The sequence below is a fragment of the Salmo salar genome, chromosome ssa04, assembly GCF_905237065.1.
Source record: "Salmo salar chromosome ssa04, Ssal_v3.1, whole genome shotgun sequence".
NCBI lineage: Eukaryota > Metazoa > Chordata > Actinopteri > Salmoniformes > Salmonidae > Salmo > Salmo salar.
The window spans coordinates 19845943-19861034 of NC_059445.1; the positions used below are offsets into that span (position 1 = coordinate 19845943).

The 15092-nt window shown below is 45.0% G+C and overlaps 2 protein-coding genes across 3 annotated transcripts in view; both read right to left on the bottom strand.

The window, feature by feature from the left end:
- Positions 1 to 1416: 1416 nt before the first annotated feature.
- LOC106602509 (gastrula zinc finger protein 5-1) lies at positions 1417 to 9886 on the bottom strand. The gene is made up of 3 exons (XM_014195185.2): positions 9418 to 9886; positions 3703 to 3833; positions 1417 to 2992 (listed from the first exon to the last, which is right to left on the bottom strand). The coding sequence occupies exons 1-3, from the start codon at positions 9674 to 9676 to the stop codon at positions 1829 to 1831; spliced, it is 1554 nt and encodes a 517-aa protein (XP_014050660.2). The 5' UTR covers positions 9677 to 9886; the 3' UTR covers positions 1417 to 1828.
- A 1064-nt stretch (positions 9887 to 10950) lies between these two features.
- The window catches only part of LOC106602508 (zinc finger protein 271-like), a 124749-nt gene continuing 120607 nt past the window's right edge, over positions 10951 to 15092 (bottom strand). The window contains exons 4-5 of one of the 2 annotated variants that reach the window (XM_014195184.2): positions 12951 to 13516; positions 10951 to 12604 (exon numbers count right to left, since the gene is read on the bottom strand). In XM_014195184.2, the coding sequence (XP_014050659.1) occupies positions 13473 to 13516 (44 nt within the window). In that variant the 3' untranslated portion in view covers positions 10951 to 12604; positions 12951 to 13472. The remainder of the gene's footprint in view (positions 12605 to 12950; positions 13517 to 15092) is intronic. The other variant, XM_014195186.2, reaches the window with a different exon arrangement.

A 15092-nucleotide genomic window follows, 5' to 3' on the forward strand; every position in this document is an offset into this window, starting at 1 on the left:
CGATGGTCATCATGGACAGTTCTATTTTTGTTTCATCAGACCAGAGGACATTCCTCCAAAAAGTAAAATGTTTGTCCCCATGTGCAAACCGTAGTCTGGCTTTTTTATGGCGGTTTTGGAGCAGTGGCTTCTTCCTTGCTGAGCGGCCTTTCAGGTTATGTCAATATAGGACTCGATTTACTGTGGATATAGATAATTTTGTACCAGTTTCCTCCAGCATTTTCACATGGTCCTTTGCTGTTGTTCTGGGATTGATTCACACATTTCGCACCAAAGTACATTCATCTCTAGGAGACAGAACGCGTCTCCTTCCTGAGCGGTATGACGGCTGCGTGGTCCCATGGTGTTTATACTTGCGTACTATTGTTTGTACAGGTGAACGTGGTACCTTCAGGCGTTTGGAAATTGCTCCCAAGGATGAACCACACTTGTGGAGGTCTACAATTTTTTTTCTGAGGTCTTGGCTGATTTCTTTTGATTTTCCCATGATGTCAAGCAAAGAGGCACTGAGTTTGAAGGTAGGCCTTGAAACACATCCACAGGTACACCTCCAATTGACTCAAATGATGTCAATTGCGCCTATCAGAAGCTTCTAAAGCCATGACATCATTTTCTGGAATTTTCCAAGCTGTTAAAAGGCACAGTCAACTTAGTGTATGTAAACTTCTGACCCACTGGAATTGTGATACAGTGAATTATAAGTGAAATAATCTGTCTGTAAACAATTGTTGGAAAAATGACTTGTGTCATGCACGAAGTAGACGTCCTAACCGACTTGCCAAAACTATAGTTTGTTAACAAGACTTCAACTTCCGACTTCAACTGTAAGTGAATTTGTCCCAATACGTTGGTCCCCTAAAATGGGAGGACTATGTACAAAAAGTGCTGTTATTTCTAAACGTTTCCCTCAATATGGATGAATATACCCTCAAATTAAAGGTGACAGTCTGCACTTAAACCTCTTTGACATTGTATCATTTCAAATCCAAAGTGCTGGATTACAGAGCCAGAACAACACAAAATGTGTCTCTGTCCCAATACTTTTGGAGCTCACGGTATACAGTGTAGAACAAACATGTCATTGACAAACTCATTTTAATTCAATCAGATACATGTGATGTAATTGTTGCCAAATAATGACATTAACATACACTGAGTGTCCAAAACTTTAGGAACACCTTCCTAATATTGAGCTGCAACCCCTTTTGGACTCTACAAGGTGTCGAAAGCGTTCCACAGGGATGCTGACCTATGTTGACTTCAATGCTTCCCACTGTTGTGTCAAGTTGACTAGATGTCCTTTGGGTGGTGGATAATTCTTGATAGACATTGGAAACTGTTGAGCATGAAAAACCCAGCAGCGTTGCAGTTCTTGACACAAACCAGTGCGCTTGGCATCTACTACCATACCCCGTTCAAAGGCACTTAAATATTTTGAATGGCAGTGGCACACAATCCATGTCTCAATTGTCTCAAGGCTTGAAAATCATTAATTAACCTGTCTCCTCCCCTTCATCTACTCTGATTGAAGTGGATCTAGCAAGTGACATCAATAAGGGATCATCGTTTTCACCTGGTCAGTCTGTCATGGAAAGAGCAAGTGTTCCTAATGTTTTGTACGCTGTGTATATATATGCTGTATCTATCACACAATGTCTGTAATCAATATTCTACCCTGGAATATTCAACACTGAAATCTGTTACTCTCATTATTCCAAATGCATCTGTGGATCTTTTCTGTAGACAACAATGAAAATGCGTCTTTGTCTTTAATGCAGGGTTTGAGCTAAACGTCAGAAGCTATCGAGTGGAATGGTTACTTTCTATGTTATAGAGTGGAATGGTTTTTCTCCTGGTGTATCCTGAGGTAGCTCCTCTCTGAGAACCTTTTCCCGCAGTGCGTACAGGCGAACGGCCTCTCTCCCGTGTGGACCTTCAGGTGCATCTTCAGGTGGTCCTGGCGGGAGAACCTCTTCTCACACTGGGGGCAGCTGTAGGGTTTCTCCCCTGTGTGGATCCTCTGGTGCCTCTTCAGGTCACCAGCCTGGGCAAAGTGCATGTGACACTGGGTACAACTGAAGGGTTTCTCCCCCGTGTGGAACCTCTGGTGGATCTCTACCTTCTGGGGGCAGCTGAAGCCTTTGTTACAGAACATGCAGAGGAACCGTTTTCCCTTAATACTGCCTGATGTTTCTCCCCCTCCCTGAGCCTGGGCTCTAGCCCTGTCGAAAAGGAAGCGGCCGTGTGAATCGGAAGGCCACATCAACGTGGACACTGGGTCGCGATCCCTGAACGCGTGTAAAGGAGAGTGGGTAGAGCCATTTGGATTTGTCTCTAACCTTTCCCTGTAATTTAAGAAATCTCTGCCCTGTGAGTGTCCATCTCCTAGGTGATTATCTGCATTCCATGTGGGAGGAATGTCACCCTCCACTTTCGTAGTCACTTCATCTTTGACCAGACCCTCCCCTTTCTCATCTAGGCGCCCTTCAGAGTATACACTACTACTGTACTGGTTCCAGTCCCGTCTAGACAGATCAGTCTGTGTCTCTAAATCCAAGGATATGTTGCCAGGGTCCATTTCTGTAGTGTAAGAACAAGACAGATCATCACCGCCAGTGGCTAACGTATCACCATCTCCACGGGAATGACGCATCCTCTGGTTCTGGTGACATACCGGTAGGTACTCTGAGCCAGGAGCAGGATCTGGGTCTGATCTGTGGTCAGATCCTGTGTGTAACAGCCTTTGTGTTACAGTTAAAGTCTTGATGTCTGTCTCTGACTTGAGGACTGCATTCGGCGTTCCACTGACCTCCGTGATTCTGCTTCGGGTCCAGAGTTGCGCTGGGGCGATGGTATGGTCTACCGTGGCTACAGGGGGCGCTCCAGCTGCTGCTCCAGTCTGGATGTCCCTGCTGTGCCGTTGGTCCTCCTCTCCTTCAGACCTCTCCTGCTTGACCAGAGACAATCCTTCAGGACCTGCAGCCTCTGCAGACTGACACAAGAAGAGAGGAAGTTATTACCGGTACATGAGCTGAATTGGATAACAATGTTGTAGGGAAGTCTCACAAGCTCCCCTATGGCCGAAAAATGAGGATGTGCATGTAAGCAAGTGAATAGCTGAGGGGAGCCTTCCTGAAATATCCCCCGAGATCCAGCAATACATGTTTGTCCTTTCTAATGGGTTTTTATTTTTTATTTTATTTAAGGCCATACATGCCGCTGTGTTAGTTCCTGTTGTACCTTTGAGAGGACATTCTGGGCTTTTCAATGATATCACGTTTGGGTGTGTCACCATCATTTTTTCTTTATGGTTCTTCAAAATGGCTACAATTACAATTAATACATTTTATGGTAAGTGTGTGTAATTTTTGAGTTTAATATTCAAATTGTTTCTAATAGGTAAATATCTAAGGAATAGTTTGAGTTTATGGCAGTTTAATAATTTTTTCATAATTAAATAAGATCTAAATAGTTCATATTTACTAATGGCCACTACAGTGCACATACTCTACAATGAAATCTATAGACATTTTTTTCACCATAAACTCTTTTGTGATGCAAAAATATGAATAATTCCCTAAACTTTTTTGTGCTGGGTTTTATGTAAGCAAGTGAATAGCTGAGGAGAGCCTTTCTGAAAATAAACTGGCCACATTTGATTTACAAAGTAACACATTTTTTATGTAACACTATTACACTAACCTCTATCAAGATAACGTGCTGGGTTGAGGTTCCACTCCCCTCATCAACAGTGATTGGTTGGTCATCTCTCCATGTGCTGTGTCCTGCTGGCTTCACAAAGCTCCTGTGGCTTCCAGTGAGATGTCCTTCACCTGAGAGAGTGATTGGGGGAAAAGAGGTGGTAAGGTGAGCTACTGTCGATGCTCAACAGTATATTTATTGACACTGTCTAGAATTGGCTAGGATATAAGATAACACTTGTCATAACTTCTTGATATACTATTTATTAATTGATGTATTATGTTCCATGTATCACATTGTTTTCATTAAGTAAATAATAAGAAATGCAGTAAATATAGAATCTGGTTAGAATATGATTGTGTCTGCGTGCAAGATAGCTAAGTAATGCGGGGACAGGGTTGGGGAGTAACGGATTACATGTAACTGATAAAGAAAACTCTTTACCATAAAAAATATTATCAGATTACAGTTACTTTTGAAAAACTAGATGATTACTTCTAGGATTCCTTTTAAATTCAAAAAGGATGTTTACGAAATACTGAGCGAGTCTGACCACAAGTCAGAGACCACTATGATGGCACACCAAATCCGTTTGAAGGATTGCAGGAATCACACAAAAATAATCAATGGAAATCCAATTTATCAACCCATGGAGGTCTGGATTTGGAGTCACACTCAAAATTAAAGTGGAAAACCACACTACAGGCTGATCCAACTTTGATGTAATGTCCTTAAAACAAGTCAAAATGAGGCTCAGTAGTGTGTGTGGCCTCCACGTGCCTGTATGACCTCCCTACAACGCCTGGGCATGCTCCTGATGAGGTGGCGGATGGTCTCCTGAGGGATCTCCTCCCAGACCTGGACTAAAGCATCCGTCAACTCCTGGACAGTCTGTGGTGCAACGTGGCGTTGGTGGATGGAGCGAGACATGATGTCCCAGATGTGCTCAATTGGATTCAGGTCTGGGGAACGGGCGGGCCAGTCCATAGCATCAATGCCTTCCTCTTGCAGGAACTGCTGACACACTCCAGCCACATGAGGTCTAGCATTGTCTTGCATTAGGAGGAACCCAGGGCCAACCGGGTTCTGAGGATCTCATCTCGGTACCTAATGGCAGTCAGGCTACCTCTGGCGAGCACATGGAGGGCTGTGCGGCCCCCCAAAGAAATGCCACCCCACACCATGACTGACCCACCGCCAAACCGGTCATGCTGGAGGATGTTGCAGGCAGCAGAATGTCCTCCACGGTGTTTCCAGACTCTGTCACGTGCTCAGTGTGAACCTGCTTTCATCTGTGAAGAGCACAGGGCGCCAGTGGCGAATTTGCCAATCTTGGTGTTCTCTGGCAAATGCCAAACGTCCTACACGGTGTTGGGCTGTAAGCACAACCCCCACCTGTGGACGTCGGGCCCTCATACCACCCTCATGGAGTCTGTTTCTGACCATTTGAGCAGACACATGCACATTTGTGGCCTGCTGGAGGTCATTTTGCAGGGCTCTGGCAGTGCTCCTCCTGCTCCTCCTTGCACAAAGGCGGAGGTAGCGGTCCTGCTGCTGGGTTGTTGCGTTCCTACGGCCTCCTCCACGTCTCCTGATGTACTGGCCTGTCTCCTGGTAGCGCCTCCATGCTCTGGACACTACGCTGACAGACACAGCAAACCTTCTTGCCACAGCTTGCATTGATGTGCCATCCTGGATGAGCTGCACTACCTGAGCCACTTGTGTGGGTTGTAGACTCCGTCTCATGCTACCACTAGAGTGAAAGCACCGCCAGCATTCAAAAGTGACCAAAACATCAGCCAGGAAGCATAGGAACTGAGAAGTGGTCTGTGGTCCCCACCTGCAGAACCACTCCTTTATTGGGGGTGTCTTGCTAATTGCCTATAATTTCCACCTGTTGTCTACTCCATTTGCACAACAGCATGTGAAATTTATTGTCAATCAGTGTTGCTTCCTAAGTGGACAGTTTGATTTCACAGAAGTGTGATTGACTTGGAGTTACATTGTGTTGTTTAAGTGTTCCCTTTATTTTTTTGAGCAGTGTATTTTTTTATATTTAAAATCGGCCAATTAATAGGTATCTGCCTTTTTTGGTCCTCCAATAATCGCTATCGGCGTTGAAAAATCATAATCGGTCGACCTCTAGTGTGGACCATGATAGATTCTTAGTGATGTGGACACTGAGGAATGAAGCTCTCGACCTGCTCCACTACAGCCCTGTCGATGTGAATGGGGGCGTGCTCGGCCCTCCATTTCCTGTAGTCCACGATCAGCTCCTTTGTCCCTGTAGGCTGTTTCATCGTCGTCGGTGATCAGGCCTACCAACGTTGTGCTGTCAGCAAACTTGATGATAGTCGTGCGCGGCCAATAACATCTGCTAAACAAGTGTATGTGACCAATAAAATTTGATTTGAAGTGCATCGACAACGTTGTCCCCACATATTCCAACCATTAGCCATGGATTACAGGCAACATCCGCATCGAGCTAAAGGCTAGAGCTGCTGCTTTCAAGGAGTGGGACACTAATTTTTATGTCTTATTCTTACCCATATATTTTTTAACTGCACTGTTGGTTAGGGGCTTGTAAGTAAGCATTTCACTGTAAGGTCTACACCTGTTGTATTCGGCGCATGTGACCTAATAAAATTTGATTTGATTTAATCCGGACGCATATAAGAAATCCCGCTAAGACCTCCGAGCCATCAAACAGGCAAAGCATCAATACAGAACTAGGATCGAATCCTACTGCGCCGGCTCTGACGCTCGTCGGATGTAGCAGGGCTTGCAAACTATCACATATTACAAAGGGAAACCCTGCCGCAAGCTACCCAGTGACGTAAGCCTACAAGATGCGCTAAATGCCTTCAATGCTCACAACACTGAACCATGCATGACAGCACCAATTGTTCCCGGACAACTGTGTGATCACGCTCTCCGTAGCCAATGTGGGTAAGACCTTTTAAACTGGTTAACTTTCACAAGGCCACAGGGCCAGATGGATTACCAGGACGCGTACTTAGAGCATCCGCTGACCAGCTGCCAAGTGTCTTCACTAACATTTTCAACCTCTCCCTGACCCAGTTTGTAATACCTACATGTTTCAAGCAGACCACCTTAGTCCGTGTGCCCAAGAACGCCTGGTAACCTGTCTAAATGACTATCGCTCTGTAGCACTTACATCTGTAGCCATGAAATGCTTTGAAAGACTGTCATGGCTCAACACCATCATCCCAGACACCCTGGACCCACTCCAATTTGCATACCGCCCCGACAGATACACAGATGACGCAATCTCTATTGCACTCTACACTGCCCTCTCCCATCTGGACAAGAGGAACACCTATGTGAGAATGCTGTTCATTGACTAAAGCTCAGCGTTCAACACCATAGTGCCCTCCAAGCTCATCACTAAGCTAAGGACCCTGGGACTGAACGCCTCCCTCTGCAACTGGATCCTGGAATTCCTGACGGGCCACCCTCAGGTGGTGAGGGCAGGCTACAACACATCTGCCACACTGACCCTCAACATGGGGGCCCCTCAGGGACTCCAACACTATCATCAAGTTTGCTGACAGCACAATGTTGGTAGGCCTGATCACTGACAAAACAGCCTATAGGGAGGTAAGAGACCTGGCAGTGTGGTGCCAGGACAACAACCTCTCCCTCAACATCAACAAGACAAATGAGCTGATTGTGGACTACAGGAAATGGAAGGCAGAGCACGCCCCCATTCACATTGACGGGTCTGTAGTGGAGCAGGTCGAGAGCTTCATTGCTCAGTGTCCACATCACTAAGGATCTATCATGGTCCACACAAACCAACACAGCCGTGAAGAGGGCACGTCAACGCCTGTTCCCCCTCAGGAGGCTGAAAATATTATACAGCTGCACGATTGACAGCATCTTGACTGGCTGCATCACCGCTTGGTACGGCTACAGCTTGGTATCCAACTGCAAGGCACTACAGAGGGTAGTGCATACGGCCCAATACATCACTCGGGCCAAGCTCCCTGCCATCCAGGAACTCTATACCAGGCAGGAAGGCCCTAAAAATGGTCAAAGACTCCAGCCACCCAAGTCATCGACTGTTCTCTTGGCTACCGCACGGCAAGCGGTAACGATGCACCTAGTCTGGAACCAACAGGACCCTGAACAGCTTCTACCCCCACGCCATAAGACTGCTAAATAGTTAATCCGGGTAGCTATTTAAAACTATCTGCATTGACCCTTTTTGCACTAACTTTTTGGACTCCTCATATACCCTGCTGCTACTCTTTATTATCCGTCCTGTTGCCTAGTCACGTTATTCCTAGTTATATGTACATATCTACCTCAATTACTTTGTACCCCTACACATCGGCTTCCCAACCCATTGTATATAGTGAAGTTATTGTTACTCATTGTGTATTTTATTAGGACTTTTCTATTATTTCTCTCTGCATTGTTGGGAAGGGCCCATGAGGAAGCATTTCACTGTTAGTCTACACCTGTTGTTTACGAAGCATGTGACAAATAAAATTGGATTTGATTTGACAGCAGTGGTGTAGCCTACGGGCGATACGGATAACACTTAGGCTTATTATTGATGTCTACATAGCAATGTGATTCACACCTCTGCTGTGGTAGTTGTGGATGGCTGTTCACAAATGTATAGGTGTATTTTACCCCAATAATGGCTGAATTGAAGAAGTATAGGCTAAGCTGCCTATCAATCATTGTTTATGCGACCCATGGACAGCCAGTGAAAAATGCGCTCTTGCAACAGCTGCATAACACGGATCCCAGCCTATGGAATAAAATTGAGGGAGTTCCTCCCTTGTAAACTCCTCCGTGGTATTGTGATCCACTAATACTAACAAAAACAAGTTTAATTTAAGAAGACCACGAGTAGGTATTTTATTGCTCAATCTAATTCAGGCTGGTTAAAAGTCCTAATGGACACACGCTTAAAAGCTGCAAATGATCGAGATAAAGTGTCACCCATAGAGATCCTATTAAAAAGTATTATAATTCCTAGTTCTATGGTGTCACCAACAAAAACATTAGGCCTATAACAAATGCAGAATATGGCATACATGTCATGCCAATAGCACTTTTTGGTATTCAAAGCATGCCATTCAATGAGCAGCATTTCTTTTTTTAACATTGTTTTGAAGCAATGAGCCCTCCATGACAAAAACAGAATAGGCTAATGAGTCCTTCATTTTTGGGTAAAACCATTAGACTTTGGTTTTTAACATAAATATACACTGAGTGTACAAAACATTAAGAACACCTGCTCTGTCTATGACAGACTGACCAGGTGAAAGCTATGATCCCTTACTGATGTCACTTATTAAATCCACTTCAATCAGTGTAGGTGAAGAATGATTTTTAAGCGTTGTGACATGGACTGTGTGTGTGAGCCATTCAGAGGTTGAATGGGCAAGACGAAATATTTAAGTGCATTTGAACGGGTTATGGTAGCAGGTTCCAGGCGCACCGGTTTGCGTCAAGACCTGCGACGCTGCAGGATTTGTCATGTTTGAGCAACCACCCAAACACGTTTGGGGAGCATTGGAGTCAACATGGGCCAGTTTCCCTGCGGAACCCTTTCGACACCTTGTAAAGTCCATGCACCGACGAATTGAAGCTGTTCTGATGAGAGGGTCGTTCGTGTTCTGTACACTCAGTGTATATGAAAGCCACGTAGCCTCAGCCTTTTGCAAAATGTACCTCTTTCTATTCCTCTGTATCGGTCGACGATCTTGACACTTCTGGGACGACTGGCGAAGACGCGCTCCCGTGCCACCTTCACTTCTAGTAGCTGTAGTTTCCTGCGTAATGCCCTGTTTTCTTTCTGGCTTTGAGTTATTTCCAAACGAAGCACTGCATAGTCGTCATCTACGAGTTTACAGATCTCTGTCACAGCTGCATTCGCTAGCACCTCCATGACGGAGGCTATTTGAGTGTGAAACCCCATACAGTTAGCCATTGTTAGCAGCTAGCTAGCGTTACCTGGAACACCTATCAAGTCCTGTCTCTAAAGTGAATTAAACACTAAATAAGGTAATTATATGATGCTGTGCAGTTAAATTAGTCATTTTGAGTACCAGTGTTTAAGGAACTTCTAAATAACAAAAACGCTAACGTAGAACTTGTTCTTGGTCACTGTTTACTTCCGTTTACACTGAAGAGCAAGGATCTTATTGGCTAACGTCATAGCTCAAAGGGTGTGGTTAACTGAAAACGACTTATTACAGTCTCCTATTCATGATCACCATCTTTCAAGCTGAGAGTAGACTTGTTTATTAAGGACAGTGTGTTAGCAAGAATAGAGTAGAAAATAATGACTTTATTCCATCAATCACCTCAGTAAGGTAAATATTAAACTGTCCCTGTTCTAGCCTAAGTTCACTGTCTCTCTAAAAACAAGTATTTACTCAAGCCTGTTTCAAATGACAAGTTAACAAAAAGTTAATGCGATGTATTAATTACCCTCTTACCAAGACACCTTGCATACATATCAAGCCACACCGCTACGATTTCTCCCCTTAGTGGACACTCCTATGTCTGATAAGGCTAGTCAGGTAGGAGAAGTAGACAAGACCCTGAAGGAGAAGACAGACTTGCTGATAGACTACCACTAGGGGGGTCTCCCACCACTCTCTCTGAAGGCTGAAGCCCAGGAAGACCTGTATTGTTCATCATGGACACTGTGGTGTTTATCATAGGAACAGGAGGGTCTATCTCTATCAGCCCTAGGCCCTGCTTCATCCCTGCACTGAGACTGTGAAGAGGAGGGTCTGGGCTGCAGACTGGATCCCTGACTGGAGGCTCCGTCTCTCTGATGACCACCAGGACTGAGGTTGTTCAGTCCACCTGTCCACTGGTTGTGTTCTATGTAGTGGTTGTGATGGAGTCTCTGTCCCCCGTGGTTGGGTCCTGGTTCTGACTGGGGAAGGAAGAGTGACAGCTCCTGATCCATGGTCCTGATGCAGGGCCACCTCAGAGGTCCAGTCTCTCCAACCAGTAACACCGGATATCAGCAGATCTTCATGGACTGCAGACTGCAAAGATTATACAGAAAAGCATGAAAGCATTCTTTGCTGTACATACAGAAACATGACATGTTATAAAATGCTAACCACAGTCAAGTCAATCTAACACTGATTCAAGTACCTAACAATATGGAGCCATTGGAGTTTATTTTTTAAAAGTCCGAATTCAGTCTCTGCAATGATACAAAAATAACCAAGTCAGTCAGCACAGAGTCAATTTAGTATTTAATTTAAAATAGCATAAATCACATTTATTGCACAAAATGATACATGACAAGTAGAATAACTTTTCTCACTTCACCTTTTCTGTAAATATCAATCCAATTTACTGATAAAGCCCTTTTTACATCAGCTGATGTCACAAAGTGCTGTACAGAAACCCAGCCTAAAACCCCAAACAATGCAGGTGTAGAAGCACGGTGGCTAGGAACAACTCCCTAGAAAGGCCGGAACCTAGAGAGGAACCAGGCTATGGGGGGTGACCAGTCCTCTTCTGGCTGTGCCAAAGAGGAAGATATTATGTTGGCCATGTATTGATAGAAAATCACTGTAGAAAAATTTATGAAAAAATAAATAATTTCTGTATTCTGTATAAAGATACGGTACCTTCACTTTGATAAAAGTAACTATAGAATACTTTGGAAATGGTTCAACACTACATTACACACAGCTTCAATACTTCATGAATTAAGGCACTATCATTATCTCACTATAAAACACCTAAAGACACGAAGTTTGTCACTCTTCATCAGTGAAGCATTTTTACAGACACCATCACACCAACCATCACCATATCATCTACTCTGTCTCATCATACTCATTCTTTCCTCAGTTCACCTCATCCAGTTCCATATACATCCAAAACCAACAGAATTAACTACAAACTAACTAGTACTACATTATATATTAATATACTCTATACATGGGCTGTGTGCATTTTCTGCTGGTGTATCCTGAGAGAGCTCCTCTCTTGAGAACCTCTTCGCGCAGTGCGTATAGGCAAACGGCCTCTCCCGTGTGGACCTTCAGGTGAAGCTTCAGCTGGTGCTGGCGGGAGAACCTCTTCTCACACTGGGGACAGCTGTAGGATTTCTCCCCTGTGTGGACTCTCTGGTGCCTCTTCAGGTTGGAGGATTGAGAGAAACTGGCCCAGCACAGGTGGCAGCCAAATGGTTTCTCCCCCGTGTGCATCCTCTGGTGGATCTCCATCTGTTTGGGGAAACTGAAGGATTTCCCACAGAACGAACACGGGAAGCACTTCTCTTTGCCACTGGATCTACTGATAGCATCACTACTACTGTCATTTGTCAATGGGCTGGTGTTGCCATTTAGTGTTGAGGCACTGGCATTGTCTGAGGTCTGGTTTAACATTAGGAGAGTGTGAGGAGGACGAAGGCCAGGGAATGTCGGTGTTGTCGCAGGGTCCATGTTCCAGTTGATAGATCCTATAGAAGGCAGGCTGAAGGCAGCACCTGTTGGGTGGTTAACCTGAGGTGCCATCTGGCTTGCTGAATCACAACTATAGGAGCAGGACGGAGAATAGCTAGCCAAGTCTATGTCTGTTCTCATACGAACACGTCCCCGCGGACCAAATCTACGCCTCGCCCTGGTGTCAGCCAGTCTGTTGTCATGGAGACTAAGTTAGAATGTTTTGTGTTCAACTGTCGGTTTCTGGTTGTGTTGAACACTGTTGCTCCCTAGCCCAGAGTTGAGGATGCTGTCCAATCCACTGCCCGCCACTATGTCGCCTCTGGTCCAGGCCGGCTTGTTGATGTCATTCCCTGGGCCCTTGGCTGTATCCGTCTGGGTCTGAGAATCCAAGATGACCACCCAATCTCCCCTGTTAGCCTCCAGCCAATCACCTACAGGAAGAGGTTACAAAATAGACTTTACAAACATGGCAGAGAACTCAGGTGCAAAAACCCGGAACAGCAAAATAGCCCCATAACATCAAAGATCCACCACCATATTTTACAGTAGGTATGAGGTACTTTTTTGCATATGCTTCCATTTTTCAACACCAAATCCACCACTGGTGTACATGGCCTAATAGCTTTATTTTCAAGTCACCTGACCGTAGCACAAGACTGAAGTTTGATAAACTACATTGGCACTTGGATTGAAGCCGGTGCTATGAGGAGGAACGAGCATTGTGTTGGAATGACGTTAGCCGTCGGGAAAAAATGGGCTATATGTATATCTCCTTACCTTGCTCCCCCATCTTTAGTCCACTCAGCAGGTCAATGCTCTCTGGTCCATCGTCTCCTCTTTGACCAGCAGCAGATCAGGCTTCCCTTCCTCCATGTCTACTGACTGTAAGAGATACAGAGTGAGAGGATGTTGGATCAAGAAATCTGATATGAGCACCCTGCTATGGAGCATCTTCTGACTGGGCAATGAAGGATTGCTATGAGTACTATGCAAACATGTTAGTTAATTTGATTATGTGACATTCTTTTAATGGTTTGATAATTCAAAGGCATGGTCCCATACTTTAGACAAAATTAATCAAGACCCGTATCCACAAAAAGTCTGAGTAGGAGGGCTGATCTTTCCATATAATACGGGCCCTGACGTAATACCATTCAGACAGTAGTTTACAGTGGGCTCACCTCAGTGAGACTGTGTGTGGTCCTGTGCTGCTCAGCTGGTTCCTCTGTGGGTTCAGGAGGAGGTGTAGTCTGGTTGTCCTCTATGACCATGGTCCCCTCAGGGTTCCCCAGACCCTCCTCACACCCCTCCTCTTTCACCAGCAGCACCTCTGGACCCTCCTCCTGGAAGAGAGAAGTGATACAGATTACACTCCTTCAGGTACGCACACACAGATAATAAACACATTCAACATGGAGTGTTTACCCATTCCCACTACCTTTTTAGTACTAAACTAGTTACAAAATGGCTTCATTGTTGTTAAATCTATCATGGTAGACATGTGGGTAAATATGAGTCAGCTATTAGAATCTCTTCTCGCAGTGGGTACTGGCCAAACTACATTTCTCCCCTGTGCGGACCCTCTGGTGCCTCTTGAGGCTGCCAGCCTCAGCAAAGCGCATGTGACACTGGGTACAGCTGAAGGCTTTCTCCCCTGTGTGGACCCTCTGGTGGATTTCCACCTTCTGGAGGCAGCTGAAGCCTTTGCTACAGAACATGCAAAGGAACCGTTTCTCTTTACTATTGCCTGATGTGGTTCCCCCTCCCTGAGCCTGGGGTCTTGCACTGTTGTTTGAGTTCAATACTTGATCGAAAAGGACATTGGGTCGCGATCCTTGAGTGTGTGTAAAGGGGAGTGGGTCGCGACATTTAGATTTGTCTCAACTTTACCTGTAATCTAAGAAATCTCGGCCCTGTAAGTATCCGTCTCCTAGGCGACTATCTGAATTCCATGTGGGAGGAATGTCGCCCCCCACTTTCAGTCACTTCATTTACGACCAGACCCTCCCCTATACACTACTAATGTAGTGGTTCCAGACCCCTCTGAACAGATCAGTCTGTGTCTCTAAACCAGATGTGGGACTAAGTCACTATTATTCGAGTCACAAGCAAGTCACAACCTGCGAGTTTCACATGCTAACGTTTTAACATTTGTGGCACAAATCCCATTCAAGTCATGGGACAGATATTAGCATTTTTCACGCATCATGTTCACATCGTCTATAAGTGACTTTGTTGAGCTTTACAATCGTATGAGATACTTTCGGATGATTTGGACATGATGCGTGAAAAATGCTAATATCGGTGGCCTGTTTTGATGTTGAAAGTCTATACACATAAATACCCCCCCAATGTGGACTAGAGGCCACAAGCTTATTTTTGGAAAAACGCCCTATAGAGTCTCGGCCTAGCTCCTCATGTACCAGAAACCTAGCAGAGCTGTTACTCCCAAATAACTTTTATGTATAGAAGTTACTTTTTCCAACAAACCAAAGGAACCACTTTGGGGAGTACGATGGCACCCAATTATGCCAATCTTTATATGGGAAGCTTAGACCACTGGTTCCCAACCAGGGGTACTTGGGCTATCCACAAGGGGTTCTTGGGCTATCCACAAGGGGTTCTTGGGCTATCCACAAGGGGTACTTGGGCTATCCACAAGGGGTACTTGGGCTATCCACAAGGGGTAGTTGGGAAGACTCATGAGACCATAGACTTACTGGTAAAATGCACACAAGGTTCAGGGGTTCTCCCGGTTGGTGAAAAAGTTTGGGAACCACTGGCTTAGAGCATGATCACATTCCCAACCCTGAGTAAAATCCCTTTCTGATCAAACTATATCAACATTATAGATGATATTGGTATTATTTGACGGGACTCCCAATGAACTTGAGATGTTCCATGAGTTTCTTAATAAGT